Source organism: Oncorhynchus clarkii, chromosome 9, assembly GCF_045791955.1.
Source record: "Oncorhynchus clarkii lewisi isolate Uvic-CL-2024 chromosome 9, UVic_Ocla_1.0, whole genome shotgun sequence".
Taxonomy (NCBI): domain Eukaryota; kingdom Metazoa; phylum Chordata; class Actinopteri; order Salmoniformes; family Salmonidae; genus Oncorhynchus; species Oncorhynchus clarkii.
This window is the reverse complement of record NC_092155.1, coordinates 4,648,112-4,669,396: the sequence shown is the minus strand read 5'-3', so window position 1 is coordinate 4,669,396 and position 21,285 is coordinate 4,648,112. Positions and strand designations below refer to the sequence as shown.

Here is a 21,285-nt window from a genome sequence, read left to right as displayed (position 1 = left end):
CTCCCCTACACTCTAACCACTAGGCTACCTGCCGCCCCTACACTCTAACCTAGGCTACCTGCCGCCCCTACACTCTAACCACTAGTCTACCTGCCGTCCCTACACTCTAACCACTAGGCTACCTGCCGCCCCTGCACTCTAACCACTAGGCTACCTGCCGACCCACGCTCTAACCACTAGGCTGCCATACCACCTCTACACTCTAACCACTAGGCTACCTGTTGACGCACGCTCTAACCACTAGGCTACCCTACCGCCCCAACACTCTAACCACTAGGCTACCTGCCACCCCTACACTCTAACCACTAGGCTACCTGCCGACCCACGCTCTAACCACTAGGCTACCCTACCGCCCCAACACTCTAACCACTAGGCTACCTGCCACCCCTACACTCTAACCACTAGGCTACCTGCCGACCCACGCTCTAACCACTAGGCTACCCTACCGCCCCAACACTCTAACCACTAGGCTACCCTGCCGCCCCTACACTCTAACCACTACGCTCTAACCACTAGGCTACCTGCCGCCCCTACACTCTAACCACTAGGCTACCCTACCGCCCCTACACTCTAACTACTAGGCTACCTGCCGACCCACGCTCTAACCACTAGGCTACCCTACCGCCCCTACACTCTAACAACTAGGATACCTGCCGCCCCTCCACTCTAACCACTACGCTCTAACCACTAGGCGACCTGCCGCCCCTACACTCTAACCACTAGGCTACCCTACCGCCCCTACACTCTAACCACTAGTCCACCCTACCGCCTCTACACTCTAACCACTACACTCTAACCACTAGGCTACCTGCCGCCTCTATACTCTAACCACTAGGATACCTGCCGCCCCTACGCTCTAACCACTAGTCTACCTGCCGTCCCTACACTCAAACCACTAGACTACCTGCAGCCCCTACACTCTAACAACTAGGATACCTGCCGCCCCTACGCTCTAACCACTAGGCTACCTGCCGCCCCTACACTCTAACAACTAGGCTACCATGCCTCCTCTACACTCTAACCACTAGGCTACCTGCCGCCTCTACACTCTAACCACTAGGCTACCATGCCTCCTCTACACTCTAACCACTAGGCTACCTGCCACCTCTACTCTCTAACCAATAGGCTACCTGCCGACCCACGCTCTAACCACTAGGCTACCTGCCGACCCTACACTCTAACCACTAGGCTACCTGCCGACCCACGCTCTAACCACTAGTCTACCTGCCGACCCTACACTCTAACCACTAGTCTACCTGCCTTCCCTACACTCTAACCACTAGGCTACCTGCAGCCCCTACACTCTAGCAACTAGGCTACCTGCCGCCCCTACACTCTAACCACTAGTCCACCCTAACGCCTCTACACTCTAGCCACTACGCTCTAACCACTAGGCCACCCTACCGCCTCTACACTCTAACAAATAGGATACCTGCCGCCCCTACGCTCTAACCACTAGGCTACCTGCCGCCCCTACACTCTAACAACTAGGCTACCTGCCACCCCTACACTCTAACCACTAGACTACCTGCCGACCCACGCTCTAACCACTAGGCTACCTGCCGACCCTACACTCTAACCACTAGTCTACCTGCCGTCCCTACACTCTAACCACTAGGCTACCTGCAGCCCCTACACTCTAACAACTAGGCTACCTGCCGCCCCAACACTCTAACCACTACGCTCTAACCACTAGGCTACCTGCCGCCCCTACACTCTAACCACTAGTCTACCTGCCGTCCCTACACTCTAACCACTAGGCTACCTGCAGCCCCTACACTCTAACAACTAGGCTACCTGCCGCCCCAACACTCTAACCACTACACTCTAACAACAAAGGATACCTGCCGCCCCTACGCTCTAACCACTAGGCTACCTGCCGCCCCTACACTCTAACAACTAGGCTACCATGCCTCCTCTACACTCTAACCACTAGGCTACCTGCTGCCTCTACACTCTAACCACTAGGCTACCATGCCTCCTCTACACTCTAACCACTAGAATACCTGCCGTCCCTACACTCTAACCACTAGGCTACCTGCAGCCCCTACACTCTAACAACTAGGCTACCTGCCGCCCCTACACTCTAACCACTAGTCCACCCTAACGCCTCTACACTCTAACCACTACGCTCTAACCACTAGGCCACCCTACCGCCTCTACACACTAACAAATAGGATACCTGCCGCCCCTACGCTCTAACCACTAGGCTACCTGCCGCCCCTACACTCTAACAACTAGGCTACCTGCCACCCCTACACTCTAACCACTAGGCTACCTGCCGACCCACGCTCTAACCACTAGGCTACCTACCGACCCTACACTCTAACCACTAGTCTACCTGCCGTCCCTACACTCTAACCACTAGGCTACCTGCAGCCCCTACACTCTAACAACTAGGCTACCTGCCGCCCCAACACTCTAACCACTACGCTCTAACCACTAGGCTACCTGCCGCCCCTACACTCTAACCACTAGGCTACCTGCCGCCCCTCCACTCTAACACTACGCTCTAACCACTAGGCTACCTGCCTCCCCTACACTCTAACCACTAGGCTACCTGCCGACCCTACACTCTAACCACTAGGCTACCTGCCGACCCACGCTCTAACCACTAGGCTACCTGCCGACCCTACACTCTAACCACTAGTCTACCTGCCGTCCCTACACTCTAACCACTAGGCTACCTGCAGCCCCTACACTCTAACAACTAGGCTACCTGCCGCCCCAACACTCTAACCACTACGCTCTAACCACTAGGCTACCATGCCTCCTCTACACTCTAACCACTAGGCTACCTGCCGACCCTACACTCTAACCACTAGGCTACCTGCAGCCCTTACACTCTAATAACTAGGCTACCTGCAGCCCCTACACTCTAATAACTAGGCTACCTGCCGCCCCAACACTCTAACCACTACGCTCTAACCACTAGGCTACCTGCCGCCCCTACACTCTAACCACTAGGCTACCTGCCGCCCCTACACTCTAACCACTAGGATACCTGCCGCCCCTACGCTCTAACCACTAGGATACCTGCCGCCCCTACACTCTAACAACTAGGCTACCATGCCTCCTCCACACTCTAACCACTAGGCTACCTGCCGCCCCTACACTCTAACCACTAGGCTACCTGCCGACCCACACTCTAACCACTAGGCTACCTGCAGCCCCTACACTCTAACAACTAGGATACCTGCCGCCCCTACGCTCTAACCACTAGTCTACCTGCCGTCCCTACACTCTAACCACTAGGCTACCTGCAGCCCCTACACTCTAACAACTAGGATACCTGCCGCCCCTACGCTCTAACCACTAGGCTACCTGCCGCCCCTACACTCAAACAACTAGGCTACCATGCCTCCTCTACACTCTAACCACTAGGCTACCTGCCGCCTCTACTCTCTAACCACTAGGCTACCTGCCGACCAACGCTCTAACCACTAGGATACCTGCCGTCCCTACACTCTAACCCCTACGCTCTAACCACTAGGCTACCTGCCGCCCCTACACTCTAACAACTAGGCTACCATGCCTCCTCTACACTCTAACCACTAGGCTAACTGCCGACCCTACACTCTAACCACTAGTCTACCTGCCGTCCCTACACTCTAACCACTAGGCTACCTGCAGCCACTACACTCTAACAACTAGGCTACCTGCCGCCCCAACACTCTAACCACTACGCTCTAACCACTAGGCAACCTGCCTCCCCTACACTCTAACCACTAGGCTACCTGCAGCCCCTACACTCTAACCTAGGCTACCTGCCGCCCCTACACTCTAACCAGTAGTCTACCTGCCGTCCCTACACTCTAACCACTAGGCTACCTGCCGCCCCTGCACTCTAACCACTAGGCTACCTGCCGACCCACGCTCTAACCACTAGGCTACCATACCACCTGTACACTCTAACCACTAGGCTACCTGTTGACCCACGCTCTAACCACTAGGCTACCTGCCGTCCCTACACTCTAACCCCTACGCTCTAACCACTAGGCTACCTGCCGCCCCTACACTCTAACAACTAGGCTACCATGCCTCCTCTACACTCTAACCACTAGGCTAACTGCCGACCCTACACTCTAACCACTAGTCTACCTGCCGTCCCTACACTCTAACCACTAGGCTACCTGCAGCCCCTACACTCTAACAACTAGGCTACCTGCCGCCCCAACACTCTAACCACTACGCTCTAACCACTAGGCTACCTGCCGCCCCTGCACTCTAACCACTAGGCTACCTGCCGCCCCTCCACTCTAACCACTATGCTCTAACCACTAGGCAACCTGCCTCCCCTACACTCTAACCACTAGGCTACCTGCCGCCCCTACACTCTAACCTAGGCTACCTGCCGCCCTTACACTCTAACCACTAGTCTACCTGCCGTCCCTACACTCTAACCACTAGGCTACCTGCCGCCCCTGCACTCTAAACACTAGGCTACCTGCCGACCCACGCTCTAACCACTAGGCTACCATACCACCTCTACACTCTAACCACTAGGCTACCTGTTGACCCACGCTCTAACCACTAGGCTACCCTACCGCCCCAACACTCTAACCACTAGGCTACCTGCCACCCCTACACTCTAACCACTAGGCTACCTGCCGACCCACGCTCTAACCACTAGGCTACCCTACCGCCCCAACACTCTAACCACTAGGCTACCTGCCACCCCTACACTCTAACCACTAGGCTACCTGCCGACCCACGCTCTAACCACTAGGCTACCCTACCGCCCCAACACTCTAACCACTAGGCTACCCTGCCGCCCCTACACTCTAACCACTACGCTCTAACCACTAGGCTACCTGCCGCCCCTACACTCTAACCACTAGGCTACCCTACCGCCCCTACACTCTAACCACTAGGCTACCTGCCGACCCACGCTCTAACCACTAGGCTACCCTACCGCCCCTACACTCTAACAACTAGGATACCTGCCGCCCCTCCACTCTAACCACTACGCTCTAACCACTAGGCGACCTGCCGCCCCTACACTCTAACAACTAGGCTACCCTACCGCCCCTACACTCTAACCACTAGTCCACCCTACCGCCTCTACACTCTAACCACTACACTCTAACCACTAGGCTACCTGCCGCCTCTACACTCTAACCACTAGGATACCTGCCGCCCCTACGCTCTTACCACTAGTCTACCTGCCGTCCCTACACTCAAACCACTAGACTACCTGCAGCCCCTACACTCTAACAACTAGGATACCTGCCGCCCCTACGCTCTAACCACTAGGCTACCTGCCGCCCCTACACTCTAACAACTAGGCTAACATGCCTCCTCTACACTCTAACCACTAGGCTACCTGCCGCCTCTACACTCTAACCACTAGGCTACCATGCCTCCTCTACACTCTAACCACTAGGCTACCTGCCACCTCTACTCTCTAACCAATAGGCTACCTGCCGACCCACGCTCTAACCACTAGGCTACCTGCCGACCCTACACTCTAACCACTAGGCTACCTGCCGACCCACGCTCTAACCACTAGTCTACCTGCCGACCCTACACTCTAACCACTAGTCTACCTGCCGTCCCTACACTCTAACCACTAGGCTACCTGCAGCCCCTACACTCTAGCAACTAGGCTACCTGCCGCCCCTACACTCTAACCACTAGTCCACCCTAACGCCTCTACACTCTAACCACTACGCTCTAACCACTAGGCCACCCTACCGCCTCTACACTCTAACAAATAGGCTACCTGCCGCCCCAACACTCTAACCACTACGCTCTAACCACTAGGCTACCTGCCGCCCCTGCACTCTAACCACTAGGCTACCTGCCGCCCCTCCACTCTAACCACTACGCTCTAACCACTAGGCAACCTGCCTCCCCTACACTCTAACCACTAGGCTACCTGCCGCCCCTACACTCTAACCTAGGCTACCTGCCGCCCCTACACTCTAACCACTAGTCTACCTGCCGTCCCTACACTCTAACCACTAGGCTACCTGCCGCCCCTGCACTCTAACCACTAGGCTACCTGCCGACCCACGCTCTAACCACTAGGCTACCATACCACCTCTACACTCTAACCACTAGGCTACCTGTTGACCCACGCTCTAACCACTAGGCTACCCTACCGCCCCAACACTCTAACCACTAGGCTACCTGCCACCCCTACACTCTAACCACTAGGCTACCTGCCGACCCACGCTCTAACCACTAGGCTACCCTACCGCCCCAACACTCTAACCACTAGGCTACCTGCCACCCCTACACTCTAACCACTAGGCTACCTGCCGACCCACGCTCTAACCACTAGGCTACCCTACCGCCCCAACACTCTAACCACTAGGCTACCCTGCCGCCCCTACACTCTAACCACTACGCTCTAACCACTAGGCTACCTGCCGCCCCTACACTCTAACCACTAGGCTACCCTACCGCCCCTACACTCTAACCACTAGGCTACCTGCCGACCCACGCTCTAACCACTAGGCTACCCTACCGCCCCTACACTCTAACAAATAGGATACCTGCCGCCCCTCCACTCTAACCACTACGCTCTAACCACTAGGCGACCTGCCGCCCCTACACTCTAACCACTAGGCTACCCTACCGCCCCTACACTCTAACCACTACACTCTAACCACTAGGCTACCTGCCGCCTCTACACTCTAACCACTAGGATACCTGCCGCCCCTACGCTCTTACCACTAGTCTACCTGCCGTCCCTACACTCAAACCACTAGACTACCTGCAGCCCCTACACTCTAACAACTAGGATACCTGCCGCCCCTACGCTCTAACCACTAGGCTACCTGCCGCCCCTACACTCTAACAACTAGGCTAACATGCCTCCTCTACACTCTAACCACTAGGCTACCTGCCACCTCTACTCTCTAACCAATAGGCTACCTGCCGACCCACGCTCTAACCACTAGGCTACCTGCCGACCCTACACTCTAACCACTAGGCTACCTGCCGACCCACGCTCTAACCACTAGTCTACCTGCCGACCCTACACTCTAACCACTAGTCTACCTGCCGTCCCTACACTCTAACCACTAGGCTACCTGCAGCCCCTACACTCTAGCAACTAGGCTACCTGCCGCCCCTACACTCTAACCACTAGTCCACCCTAACGCCTCTACACTCTAACCACTACGCTCTAACCACTAGGCCACCCTACCGCCTCTACACTCTAACAAATAGGATACCTGCCGCCCCTACGCTCTAACCACTAGGCTACCTGCCGCCCCTACACTCTAACCACTAGGCTACCTGCCGACCCACGCTCTAACCACTAGGCTACCTGCCGACCCTACACTCTAACCACTAGTCTACCTGCCGTCCCTACACTCTAACCACTAGGCTACCTGCAGCCCCTACACTCTAACAACTAGGCTACCTGCCGCCCCAACACTCTAACCACTACGCTCTAACCACTAGGCTACCTGCCGCCCCTACACTCTAACCACTAGTCTACCTGCCGTCCCTACACTCTAACCACTAGGCTACCTGCAGCCCCTACACTCTAACAACTAGGCTACCTGCCGCCCCAACACTCTAACCACTACACTCTAACAACTAGGATACCTGCCGCCCCTACGCTCTAACCACTAGGCTACCTGCCGCCCCTACACTCTAACAACTAGGCTACCATGCCTCCTCTACACTCTAACCACTAGGCTACCTGCCGCCTCTACACTCTAACCACTAGGCTACCATGCCTCCTCTACACTCTAACCACTAGAATACCTGCCACCTCTACTCTCTAACCAATAGGCTACCTGCCGACCCACGCTCTAACCACTAGGCTACCTGCCGACCCTACACTCTAACCACTAGGCTACCTGCCGACCCACGCTCTAACCACTAGTCTACCTGCCGACCCTACACTCTAACCACTAGTCTACCTGCCGTCCCTACACTCTAACCACTAGGCTACCTGCAGCCCCTACACTCTAACAACTAGGCTACCTGCCGCCCCTACACTCTAACCACTAGTCCACCCTAACGCCTCTACACTCTAACCACTACGCTCTAACCACTAGGCCACCCTACCGCCTCTACACACTAACAACTAGGCTACCTGCCACCCCTACACTCTAACCACTAGGCTACCTGCCGACCCACGCTCTAACCACTAGGCTACCTGCCGACCCTACACTCTAACCACTAGTCTACCTGCCGTCCCTACACTCTAACCACTAGGCTACCTGCAGCCCCTACACTCTAACAACTAGGCTACCTGCCGCCCCAACACTCTAACCACTACGCTCTAACCACTAGGCTACCTGCCGCCCCTACACTCTAACCACTAGGCTACCTGCCGCCCCTCCACTCTAACACTACGCTGTAACCACTAGGCTACCTGCCTCCCCTACACTCTAACCACTAGGCTACCTGCCGACCCTACACTCTAACCACTAGGCTACCTGCCGACCCACGCTCTAACCACTAGGCTACCTGCCGACCCTACACTCTAACCACTAGTCTACCTGCCGTCCCTACACTCTAACCACTAGGCTACCTGCAGCCCCTACACTCTAACAACTAGGCTACCTGCCGCCCCAACACTCTAACCACCACGCTCTAACCACTAGGCTACCATGCCTCCTCTACACTCTAACCACTAGGCTACCCTACCGCCCCTATACTCTAACCACTAGTCCACCCTACCGCCTCTACACTCTAACCACTACACACTAACCACTAGGCTACCATGCCGCCTCTACACTCTAACCACTAGGATACCAGCCGCCCCTACGCTCTAACCACTAGTCTACCTGCCGTCCCTACACTCTAACCACTAGGCTACCTGCAGCCCCTACACTCTAACAACTAGGATACCTGCCGCCCTTCCACTCTAACCACTACGCTCTAACCACTAGGCTACCTGCCGCCCCTACACTCTAACCACTAGGCTATCCTATCGCCCCTACACTCTAACCACTAGTCCACCCTACCGCCTCCACACTCTAACCACTACACTCTAACCACTAGGCTACCTGCCGCCTCTACACTCTAACCACTAGGATACCTGCCGCCCCTACGCTCTAACCACTAGTCTACCTGCCGTCCCTACACTCTAACCACTAGGCTACCTGCAGCCCCTACACTCTAACAACTAGGATACCTGCCGCCCCTACGCTCTAACCACTAGGCTACCTGCCGCCCCTACACTCAAACAAATAGGCTACCATGCCTCCTCTACACTCTAACCACTAGGCTACCTGCCGCCTCTACTCTCTAACCACTAGGCTACCTGCCGACCCACGCTCTAACCACTAGGCTACCTGCCGACCCTACACTCTAACCACTAGTCTACCTGCCGTCCCTACACTCTAACCACTACGCTCTAACCACTAGGCTACCTGCCGCCCCTACACTCTAACAACTAGGCTACCATGCCTCCTCTACACTCTAACCACTAGGCTACCTGCCGACCCTACACTCTAACCACTAGTCTACCTGCCGTCCCTACACTCTAACCACTAGGCTACCTGCATCCCCTACACTCTAACAACTAGGCTACCTGCCGCCCCAACACTCTAACCACTACGCTCTAACCACTAGGCTACCTGCCGCCCCTGCACTCTAACCACTAGGCTACCTGCCGCCCCTCCACTCTAACCACTACGCTCTAACCACTAGGCAACCTGCCTCCCCTACACTCTAACCACTAGGCTACCTGCCGCCCCTACACTCTAACCTAGGCTACCTTCCGCCCCTACACTCTAACCTCTAGTCTACCTGCCGTCCCTACACTCTAACCACTAGGCTACCTGCCGCCCCTGCACTCTAACCACTAGGCTACCTGCCGACCCACGCTCTAACCACTAGGCTACCATACCACCTCTACACTCTAACCACTAGGCTACCTGTTGACCCACGCTCTAACCACTAGGCTACCCTACCGCCCCAACACTCTAACCACTAGGCTACCTGCCACCCCTACACTCTAACCACTAGGCTACCTGCCGACCCACGCTCTAACCACTAGGCTACCCTACCGCCCCAACACTCTAACCACTAGGCTACCCTGCCGCCCCTACACTCTAACCACTACGCTCTAACCACTAGGCTACCTGCCGCCCCTACACTCTAACCACTAGGCTACCCTACCGCCCCTACACTCTAACCACTAGGCTACCTGCCGACCCACGCTCTAACCACTAGGCTACCCTACCGCCCCTACACTCTAACAACTAGGATACCTGCCGCCCCTCCACTCTAACCACTACGCTCTAACCACTAGGCGACCTGCCGCCCCTACACTCTAACCACTAGGCTACCCTACCGCCTCTACACTCTAACCACTACACTCTAACCACTAGGCTACCTGCCGCCTCTACACTCTAACCACTAGGATACCTGCCGCCCCTACGCTCTAACCACTAGTCTACCTGCCGTCCCTACACTCAAACCACTAGACTACCTGCAGCCCCTACACTCTAACCACTAGGCTACCTGCCGCCTCTACACTCTAACCACTAGGATACCTGCCGCCCCTACGCTCTAACCACTAGTCTACCTGCCGTCCCTACACTCAAACCACTAGACTACCTGCAGCCCCTACACTCTAACAACTAGGATACCTGCCGCCCCTACGCTCTAACCACTAGGCTACCTGCCGCCCCTACACTCTAACAACTAGGCTACCATGCCTCCTCTACACTCTAACCACTAGGCTACCTGCCGCCTCTACACTCTAACCACTAGGCTACCATGCCTCCTCTACACTCTAACCACTAGGCTACCTGCCACCTCTACTCTCTAACCACTAGGCTACCTGCCGACCCACGCTCTAACCACTAGGCTACCTGCCGACCCTACACTCTAACCACTAGTCTACCTGCCGACCCTACACTCTAACCACTAGTCTACCTGCCGTCCCTACACTCTAACCACTAGGCTACCTGCAGCCCCTACACTCTAACAACTAGGCTACCTGCCGCCCCTACACTCTAACCACTAGTCCACCCTAACGCCTCTACACTTTAACCACTACGCTCTAACCACTAGGCCACCCTACCGCCTCTACACTCTAACAAATAGGATACCTGCCGCCCCTACGCTCTAACCACTAGGCTACCTGCCGCCCCTACACTCTAACAACTAGGCTACCTGCCGCCCCTACACTCTAACCACTAGGCTACCTGCAGCCCCTACACTCTAACAACTAGGCTACCTGCCGCCCAAACACTCTAACCACTAGGCTACCTGCCGCCCCTCCACTCTAACCACTACGCTCTAACCACTAGGCTACCTGCCTCCCCTACACTCTAACCACTAGGCTACCTGCCGACCCTACACTCTAACCACTAGGCTACCTGCCGACCCACGCTCTAACCACTAGACTACCTGCCGACCCTACACTCTAACCACTAGTCTACCTGCCGTCCCTACACTCTAACCACTAGGCTACCTGCAGCCCCTACACTCTAACAACTTGGCTACCTGCCGCCCCAACACTCTAACCACTACGCTCTAACCACTAGGCTACCTGCCGCCCCTACACTCTAACCACTAGGCTACCTGCCGCCCCTCCACTCTAACCACTAGGCTACCTGCCGCCCCTACACTCTAACCACTAGGCTACCTGCCGCCCCTACACTCTAACCACTAGGCTACCTGCCGACCCACGCTCTAACCACTGGCTACCCTACCGCCCCAACACTCTAACCACTAGGCTACCTGCCGCCCCTACACTCTAACCACTAGGCTACCCTGCCGCCCCTACACTCTAACCACTAGGCTACCTGCCGCCCCTACACTCTAACCACTAGGCTACCATACCGCCCCTACACTCTAACCACTAGGCTACCTGCCGCCCCTACACTCTAACCACTAGGCTACCATACCGCCCCTACACTCTAACCACTAGGCTACCTGCCGCCCCTACACTCTAACCACTAGGCTACCTGCCGCCCCTACACTCTAACCACTAGGCTACCATACCGCCCATAAACTCTAACCACTAGGCTACCTGCCACCTCTACACTCTAACCACTAGGCTACCTGCCGCCCCTCCACTCTAACCACTACGCTCTAACCACTAGGCTACCTGCCTCCCCTACACTCTAACCACTAGGCTACCTGCCGCCCTTACACTCTAACCACTAGGCTACCTGCCGACCCACGCTCTAACCACTAGTCTACCTGCCGTCCCTACACTCTAACCACTAGGCTACCTGCCGACCCTACACTCTAACCACTAGGCTACCTGCCGACCCACGCTCTAACCACTAGACTACCTGCCGACCCTACACTCTAACCACTAGTCTACCTGCCGTCCCTACACTCTAACCACTAGGCTACCTGCCGCCCCTACACTCTAACCACTAGGCTACCTGCCGCCCCTACACTCTAACCACTAGGCTACCATACCGCCCATAAACTCTAACCACTAGGCTACCTGCCACCTCTACACTCTAACCACTAGGCTACCATACCGCCCCTACACTCTAACCACTAGGCTACCTGCCGCCCCTACACTTTAACCACTAGGCTACCTGCCACCTCTACACTCTAACCACTAGGCTACCTGCCGCCCCTACACTCTAACCACTAGGCTACCTGCCGCCCCTACACTCTAACCACTAGGCTACCATACCGCCCCTCCACTCTAACCACTAGGCTACCTGCCACCTCTACACTCTAACCACTAGGCTACCTGCCGCCCCATCTCCGAACACCATCCAGTTTTGATTTCTAATTTCCATATTTTTTTCCCCAACTGTGCTGTGAATGTTTCACAAAAGTTCTGAACCTTTCTATTCTCATAGTTTCTACAGATTGTAAAATGAAAGATAAAACACCTTCGCTATGAAGAGAGTTAGATTTGTTTTATTATTATTATTATCAACACGGTGATAAGAGCACTTCATCTTCTCCTCTGGTCCTCCTCTTCCTCCTCCTCCTCATATCTTTCCCTCTGTTGGAAACAACAGGGTCACGTTCAGTTGGGAGCAAAACAGTAGAAAACGTTTTGAAATGTAGAACATGCTACTAGCCTATATAAACTATCTCCAGTGACAACACGGATTAAAACGTTCTATTCTGAAGACCTCCACTATATGCCGTTTCCTTAAATGGCACCGACACAGATGATACATGCAAAGCGAGTGACGTCACCGATTGAAACGCTATTTAGCGCGCACCGCTAACTAGGCTAGCGGTTTCACATCCGTTACACTATTTCAAGAAGCAGACAATACCCCCCCCCCCCCCCCCCCCCCTCCCCCGTAACCAGACTCACCTGCTGATCCTGTTGTATCAGTAAATACGTTCTGCCTGCTCTCCTTCCAGCCGGTCAGGAGTAGCAGGTCACTGTGTGACGCCGTCTCAATGGAACGACTGTACTTCCTGATCATACTGTAGGCACGGGCACTACCCACAAACACCTGACAATCACAACGGGAAAGAAAGAAAAAAAAGTTTTATTTTACGTCAGCAGTTTTCACAAACTGTTTTTACAGATACCCCCCCCCCCCAAAAAAAAACACCCCAAAAGAGACAGCAATGTAGAGGTTGGCAGAAGGACAGCGGCTAGGAACAACTCCCTAGAAGGCAGGAACCTAGGAAGAAACCTAGAGGAGGAACCTAGAGGAGGAACCAGGCCCAGACGGGATCGCCTTTACATGCCAAGTACATTTCCATGTAACCATGGTGACGACAATACATAGAATATACAAGATAGAAGAATCTATCAGCCCTGGTAACACAGGCTGTGTCCCCTATCAGCCCTGGTAACACAGGCTGTGTCCCCTATCAGCCCTGGTCACACAGACTGTGTCCCCTATCAGCCCTGGTCACATAGGCTGTGTCCCCTATGTGTCCCCTATCAGCCTGGTCACATAGGGTGTGTCCAATATCAGACCTGGTCACATAGGCTGTGTCCCCTATCAGCCCTGGTCACACAGGCTGTGTCCTCTATGTATCCCCTATCAGCCCTGGTCACATAGGGTGTGTCCAATATCAGACCTGGTCACATAGGCTGTGTCCCCTATCAGCCCTGGTCACATAGGCTGTGTCCCCTATCAGCCCTGGTCACACAGGCTGTGTCCCCTATCAGCCCTGGTCACACAGGCTGTGTCCCCTATCAGCCCTGGTCACACAGGCTGTGTCCCCTATCAGCCCTGGTCACATAGGATGTGTCCCCTATCAGCTTTGGTCACACAGGCTGTGTCCCCTATCAGCCCTGGTCACACAGGCTGTGTCCCCTATCAGCCCTGGTCACACAGGCTGTGTCCCCTATCAGCCCTGGTCACACAGGCTGTTTCCACTATATAAGAAGGATCATGGGTCTATCTATAAACTAGTGTGCCATTTGGGATTCATCCAAAATGTATATGGGTCTATCTATAAACTAGGGTGCCAGTGTGGGACCCATCCATAATGTATATGGGTCTATCTATAAACTAGGGTGCCAGTGTGGGACCCATTCATAATGTATATGAGTCTATCTATAAACTAGGGTGCCAGTGTGGGTGTCCTACGCTGGACAACTTGTTACAGCTGTTGATAAGTCCCCTTCAGAATGTATTCATACCCATTGACTTCTTCCACATTTTGTTGTGTTACAGCCTGAATTCAAAATGGATTAAATTGTTTCGCTCACACCCATCCACACATAACACTCCATAATGACATCACAACACTCCACAATGACATCACAACACTCCACAATGACATCAAAACACTCCACAATGACATCACAACACTCCATAATGACAAAGTGAAAACATGGTTTTAGAAAAGGTTTGCTAATTCATTGAAAATTAAATAAAGAAATCGAATTTACATAAGTATTCACACCCCTGAGTGAAATAAGCAATAAGGCACAAGCGGGTGTGGTATAAGGGCTGTTCTTAGGCACGATGCAAAGCGGAGTGCCTGGGCACAGCCCTTAGCCGTGGTGTATTGGCCATATACCATAAACCCCCGAGGTGCCTTATTGCTATTATAAACTGGTTACCAACACAATTAGAGCAGTAAAAATAAATGTTTTGTCATACGGTCTGATATACCACGGCTGTCAGCCAATCAGCATTCAGGGCTCGATCCACACAGTTTATAATACATGTTAGAATCACCTGTTATCTTAGATGACCTGAAGAAGGGTCACCCCCCCCCCCCCCTTGTCTGTAAGGTTGCTCTGTTTCTAAACTCAGCAAAAAAAAGAAACGGCCCTTTTTCAGGACCCTGTTTTTTCAAAGATAATTAGTAAAAATCCAAACACCTTCACAGATCTTCATTGTAAAGGGTTTAAACACTGTTTCCCATGCTTGTTCAATGAACCATAAACAATTAATGAACATGCACCTGTGGAACGGTCGTTAAGACACTAACAGCTTACAGACGGTAGGCAATTAAGGTCACAGTTATGAACTGTTCTGCCTTATTATTATTCGACCATGCTGGTCATTTATGAACATTTGAACATCTTGTCCCATGTTCTGTTATAATCTCCACCCGGCACAGCCAGAAGAGGACTGGCCACCCCACATAGCCTGGTTCCTCTCTAGGTTTCTTCCTAGGTTTTGGCCTTTCTAGGTAGTTTTTCCTAGCCACCGTGCTTCTACACCTGCATTGCTTGCTATTTGGGGTTTTAGGCTGGGTTTCTGTACAGCACTTTGAGATATCAGCTGATGTACGAAGGGCTATATAAATAAATTTGATTTGATTTGAACGTTTAGGACACTAAAGAGGCCTTTCTCCTGACTCAGGGTCTTCTGCCCAGGGTCCCTGCTCATCTGCGTGAACGTACCTTAGGCATGCTGCAAGGAGGCATGAGGACTGCAGATGTGGTCAGGGAAATAAATGGCAATGTCTGTACTGTGAGATGCCTAAAACAGCGCTACAGGGAGACAGGACGGACAGCTGATCGTATGCGCAGTGGCAGACCATGTGTAACAACACCTGCACAGGATTGGTACATCCGAACATCACATCTGCGGGACAGGTACAGGATGGCAACAACAACTGCCCAAGTTACACCAGGAATGCACAATCCCTCCATCAGTGCTAAGACTGTCTGCAATTGGCTGAGAGAGGCTGGACTGAGGGCTTGTAGGCCTGTTGTAAGGAAGGTCCTCACCAGACATCACCGGCAACAACGTCACCTATGGGCACAAACCCACCGTTGTTGGACCAGACAGGACTGTCAAAAAGTGGTCTTCACTGACGAGTAGCGGTTTTGTCTCAGCAGGGGTGATGGTCGGATTCACGTTTATCATTGAAGGAATGAGTTACATGTCTGTGGAACTTGTTCAGTTTATGTCTCAGTTGTTGAATCTTGTTATGTTCATACAAATATTTACACATGTTAAGTTTGCTGAAAATAAACGCAGTCGACACTGGAGAAGGACGTTTTCTTTTTTTTTGCTGAGTTTAGTTGCCCTTTTGTAATATAAGCAGCCTGTTATATAACTGTTTCTAAACTGTCCTGTTCTAACTTTCTGTGAAACGATCTGTAATGGTTCCTGTTGTCCCAGGATGTGTGGGGGAGTGGACATGTCCCTGGTATGATTAGTCTTTCTCTAGGCCAACTGTGGTGATAAGCAGAAGCACCCGACTCAATCCAAGGGCATGTGAAACACCCCCCCCCCCCCATCCTGGGTCTGTATAAATGTCTGTGAGAACAAAGAGAGACTCTAGTTTCCCCTTGCGTACATGCTCGTCATAAAGCTTTTGAATATTGAGATCGGACTGCCTTCTGAGTCATTTTTCCACCACAATTCTTGGTGCCGTGACCCCGGATCGCTACAGCAGGAAACAAGACAACTCCTGGCCAAAACTAAGACCTTTCTCACAATCCATATATGAGTTGTCTATTTCTCTAGTGGGTGGTGGGGTTACAGCTGTGAGTCTTTCTGGGTAAGTCTAAGAGCTTTGCACACCTGGATTGTACAATATTTGCACATTATTCTTTTAAAAATTCTTTAAGTTCTGTCAAGTTGGTAGTTAAGTCTTGCCATAGATTTGAAAGTGGATTTAAGTCAAAACTGTAACTAGGCCACTCAGGAACATTCAATGTCATCTTGGTAAGCAACTCCAGGATATATTTGACCTAGCGTTTTAGGTTATTGTCCTGCTGAAAGGTGAATTTGTCCCCCATTGTCTGTCTGAAAGCAGACTGAGCCAGGTTTTCCTCTAGGATTTTGCCTGTGCTTATAGCTGTATCCCATTTCTTTTTATCCATGTTATGGGTATTGTCGATGACAAGCATACCCATAACATGATGCAGCCACCACCATGCTTGAAAATATGAGATGTGTTACTCAGTGATGTGTTGTGTTGGATTTGTGTCAAACATAACGCTTTGTATTCAGGACATAAAGTTAATTTCTGTAATATAATTTGCCTTATAGCAAACAAGATGCACAATTCTGTACAGGCTTCATTGTTTTCACTCTGTCATTTAGGTTTGTATTGTGGAGTAACTACAATGTTGTTGATCCATCCTCGGTTTTCTACCTATCACAGCCATTAAACTCTGTAACTGTTTTAAAGTCACCATTGGCATCACAGTGCAATCCCTGAGTGGTTTCCTTCCTCTCCAGCAACTAAGTTAGGAAGGAAGCCTGTATCTTTGTAGTGACTGGGTGTATTGATACACCATCCAAAGTATAATTAATAACTTCACCATGTTCAAAGGGATATTCAATGTCTGCTTTTAATTTTTTACCGATCTACCAATAGGGGCCGTTCTTTGTGAGGCATTGGAAAACCTCCCTGGTCTTTGTGGTTGAATCTGTGTTTGAAACTCCCTGCTCTACTGAGGGACCTTACAGATAATTGTATGTGTGGAGGCACAGAGATGAGGATGTCATTAATATCATCACGTTAAACACTATTATTACACACAGAGTGAGTCCATGCAACTTATTGTGTGACTTGTTAAGCACATTTTTACTCCTGAACTTATTTAGTCTTCTTACCATAACAAAGGACTTGAATACTTATTGACTCAAGACATTTCAGCTATACATTTTTCATTAATTCGTAAACATTTCTATAAACATAATAGCACTTTGACATTATGGGGTATTGTGTGTAGTCCAGTGACACAATCTCAATTGAATCCATTTTAAATTGCGTCTGTAACAGAACAGCATGGAAGAAGGCAAGGGGTGTGAATATACATACTGAAGGCTCTGTGCTCAGTAACATTCACCACATGATTTGAAACCTACAGTCTCATGGTTGGTTTCACCACATGATTTAAAACCTACAGTCTCATGGTTGGTTTCACGACATGATTTGAAACCTACTTCCACCAACCTCATGGTCGGTGTCTTGGCAGATTTTGTCCAAAATCGGGTTAGTTGGTAGGATAATGAGGTGGTGGTTAATGAGTGTAGGGTTAGTTGGTAGGATAATGAGGTGGTGGGTTAGTTGGTAGGGTAATGAGGTGATGGTTAATGAGTGTAGGGTTAGTTGGTAGGGTAATGAAGTGGTGGGTTAGTTGGTAGGATAATGAGGTGGTGGGTTTTAATGAGTGTAGGGTTAGTTGGTAGGGTAATGAGGCGGTGGGTTAGTTGGTAGGGTAATGAGGTGGTGGGTTAGTTGGTAGGGTAATGAGTGTAGGGTTAGTTGGTAGGGTAATGAGGTGGTGGGTTAGTTGGTAGGGTAATGAGATGGTGGGTTAGTTGGTAGGGTAATGAGGTGGTGAGTTTTAATGAGTGTAGGGTTAGTTGGAAGGGTAATGAGTGTAATTAGTTGGTAGGGTAATGACGTGGTGGGTTAGTTGGTAGGGTAATGAGGTGGTGGGTTAGTTGGTAGGGTAATGACGTGGTGGGTTAGTTGGTAGGGTAATGAGTGTAGGGTTAGTTGGTAGGGTAATGAGTGTAAGGTTAGTTGGTAGGGTAATGAGGTGGTGGGTTAGTTGGCAGGGTAATGAGGTGGTGGGTTAGTTGGTAGGGTAATGACGTGGTGGGTTAGTTGGTAGGGTAATGAATGACGTGGTGGGTTAGTTGGTAGGGTAATGACGTGGTGGGTTAGTTGGTAGGGTAATGAGGTGGGATTTTTTAATGAGTGTAGGGTTAGTTGGTAGGGTAATGAGGTGGTGGGTTAGTTGGAAGGGTAATGAGGTGGTGGGTTAGTTGGTAGGGTAATGACGTGGTGGGTTAGTTGGAAGGGTAATGACGTGATGGGTTAGTTGGTAGGGTAATGAGGTGGTGGGTTAGTTGGTAGGGTAATGAAGTGGTGGGTTAGTTGGTAGGGTAATGAGTGTAAGGTTAGTTGGAAGGGTAATGAATGTAGGGTTAGTTGGTAGGGTAATGAGGTGGTGGGTTAGTTGGTAGGGTAATGACGTGGTGGGTTAGTTGGAAGGGTAATGAGTGTAGGGTTAGTTGGTAGGGTAATGACGTGGTGGGTTAGTTGGAAGGGTAATGAGTGTAGGGTTAGTTGGTAGGGTAATGACGTGGTGGGTTAGTTGGTAGGGTAATGACGTGGTGGGTTAGTTGGTAGGGTAATGAGTGTAGGGTTAGTTGGTAGGGTAATGAGTGTAGGGTTAGTTGGTAGGGTAATGAGGTGGTGGGTTAGTTGGCAGGGTAATGAGGTGGTGGGTTAGTTGGTAGGGTAATGAGGTGGTGGGTTAGTTGGTAGGGTAATGACGTGGTGGGTTAGTTGGTAGGGTAATGACGTGGTGGGTTAGTTGGTAGGGTAATGAGGTGGGGGGTTTTAATGAGTGTAGGGTTAGTTGGTAGGGTAATGAGTTGGTGGGTTAGTTGGTAGGGTAATGAGGTGGTGGGTTAGTTGGTAGGGTAATGACGTGGTGGGTTAGTTGGAAGGGTAATGACGTGGTGGGTTAGTTGGTAGGGTAATGAGGTGGTGGGTTAGTTGGTAGGGTAATGAGGTGGTGGGTTAGTTGGTAGGGTAATGAGTGTAGGGTTAGTTGGAAGGGTAATGAGTGTAGGGTTAGTTGGTAGGGTAATGAAGTGGGGGGTTAGTTGGTAGGATAATGACGTGGTGGGTTAGTTGGAAGGGTCATGAGTGTAGGGTTAGTTGGTAGGGTAATGACGTGGTGGGTTAGTTGGTAGGGTAATGAGGTGGTGGGTTAGTTGGTAGGGTAATGAGTGTAGGGTTAGTTGGTAGGGTAATGAGTGTAGGGTTAGTTGGTAGGGTAATGAGGTGGTGGGTCAGTTGGTAGGGTAATGAGGTGGTGGGTTAGTTGGTAGGGTAATGAGGTGGTGGGTTAGTTGGTAGGGTAATGAGGTGGTGGGTTAGTTGGTAGGGTAATGAGGTGGTGAGTTTTAATGAGTGTAGGGTTAGTTGGAAGGGTAATGAGTGTAAGGTTAGTTGGTAGAGTAATTAGAATGTCAATTAGAATGTCAATTAGAATGTCAATTAGAATATCAATTAGAATGTCAATTAGAATGTCAAGGCCCAAAGAAGTATTCTTAAAGTGGCAACGTCCACATTATTCCCTCATAGTTTAGAATGTAAGAACAACTAGAATGTCAATTAGAATGTCAACTAGAATATCAATTAGAATATCAACTAGAATATAAATTAGAATATCAATTAGAATGGCAATTATAATATCAATTATAATATCAATTAGCACATCAATTAGCATATCAATTATAATATCAATTAGCGTATCAATTAGAATGTCAATTAGAATGTCAATTAGAATGTCAATTAGAATGTCAATTAGAATGTCAATTAGAATGTCAATTAGAAAATCAATTAGAATGTCAAGGCCTAAAGAAGTATTCTTAAAGTGATAATGCCACTTTTTTAAAACACTTTTTACATGTTATTTTATATTAGACCCTATATGTACAATTATATAAATTATACAATTGTATAACATTGAAAATTACCTTTAACTGCTTGAAAAAGTCCCTGAAAGTAATTGAATTTGACTTGTTAATGTTAGTATGACCCCTGCTTATAGGATGTATAGTCCTGTTGTTGTGGAGTTATGGGACAATTTGCATTACTTGAGATGTTGATCCCAATGTGACAGACTGGGCCCCATTATTTATAGAAAGAGCCTCATTCATACCTGAGCCCTCTGGAGCAGGGGGACCTCCTCCAGGTCACGGGCGATCTCGTACCCCCGTTCAAAGTACGTACAGCCTCTTTCGTACTGACCCTGAGGAGAGAGTGTGAGGGGTGAGAGAGAGAGAGAGAGAGAGAGAGAGAGAGAGAGAGAGAGAGAGAGAGAGCGAGAGAGAGAGAGGGAAGAAAAGAGAGGGGGGGATAGACAGAGAGAGAGAGAAAAAGATAGACAGAGAGAGAGGGGGATAGAAAGAGAGAGAGGGGGATAGACAGAGAGACAGAGAGGGAAAAATG

The 21,285-nt window shown here is 51.0% G+C and overlaps 3 protein-coding genes across 4 annotated transcripts in view; 1 reads left to right on the top strand and 2 right to left on the bottom strand.

Moving 5' to 3' along the window:
• LOC139415790 (phosphatidylcholine:ceramide cholinephosphotransferase 2-like) overlaps positions 1 to 21,285 on the bottom strand; it is a 742,387-nt gene that overhangs the window by 14,572 nt on the left and 706,530 nt on the right. The gene's annotated exons all lie outside the window — the stretch shown is intronic.
• The window catches only part of LOC139415792 (galactose-specific lectin nattectin-like), a 1,187,935-nt gene that overhangs the window by 821,402 nt on the left and 345,248 nt on the right, over positions 1 to 21,285 (top strand). The gene's annotated exons all lie outside the window — the stretch shown is intronic.
• The window catches only part of LOC139417015 (tetratricopeptide repeat domain 29), a 51,447-nt gene continuing 42,987 nt past the window's right edge, over positions 12,826 to 21,285 (bottom strand). Inside the window, exons 10-12 of the mRNA XM_071166249.1 lie at positions 20,996 to 21,085; positions 13,235 to 13,379; positions 12,826 to 12,910 (exon numbers count right to left, since the gene is read on the bottom strand). Coding sequence (XP_071022350.1) covers positions 12,897 to 12,910; positions 13,235 to 13,379; positions 20,996 to 21,085 — 249 coding nt within the window. The 3' untranslated portion in view covers positions 12,826 to 12,896. The remainder of the gene's footprint in view (positions 12,911 to 13,234; positions 13,380 to 20,995; positions 21,086 to 21,285) is intronic.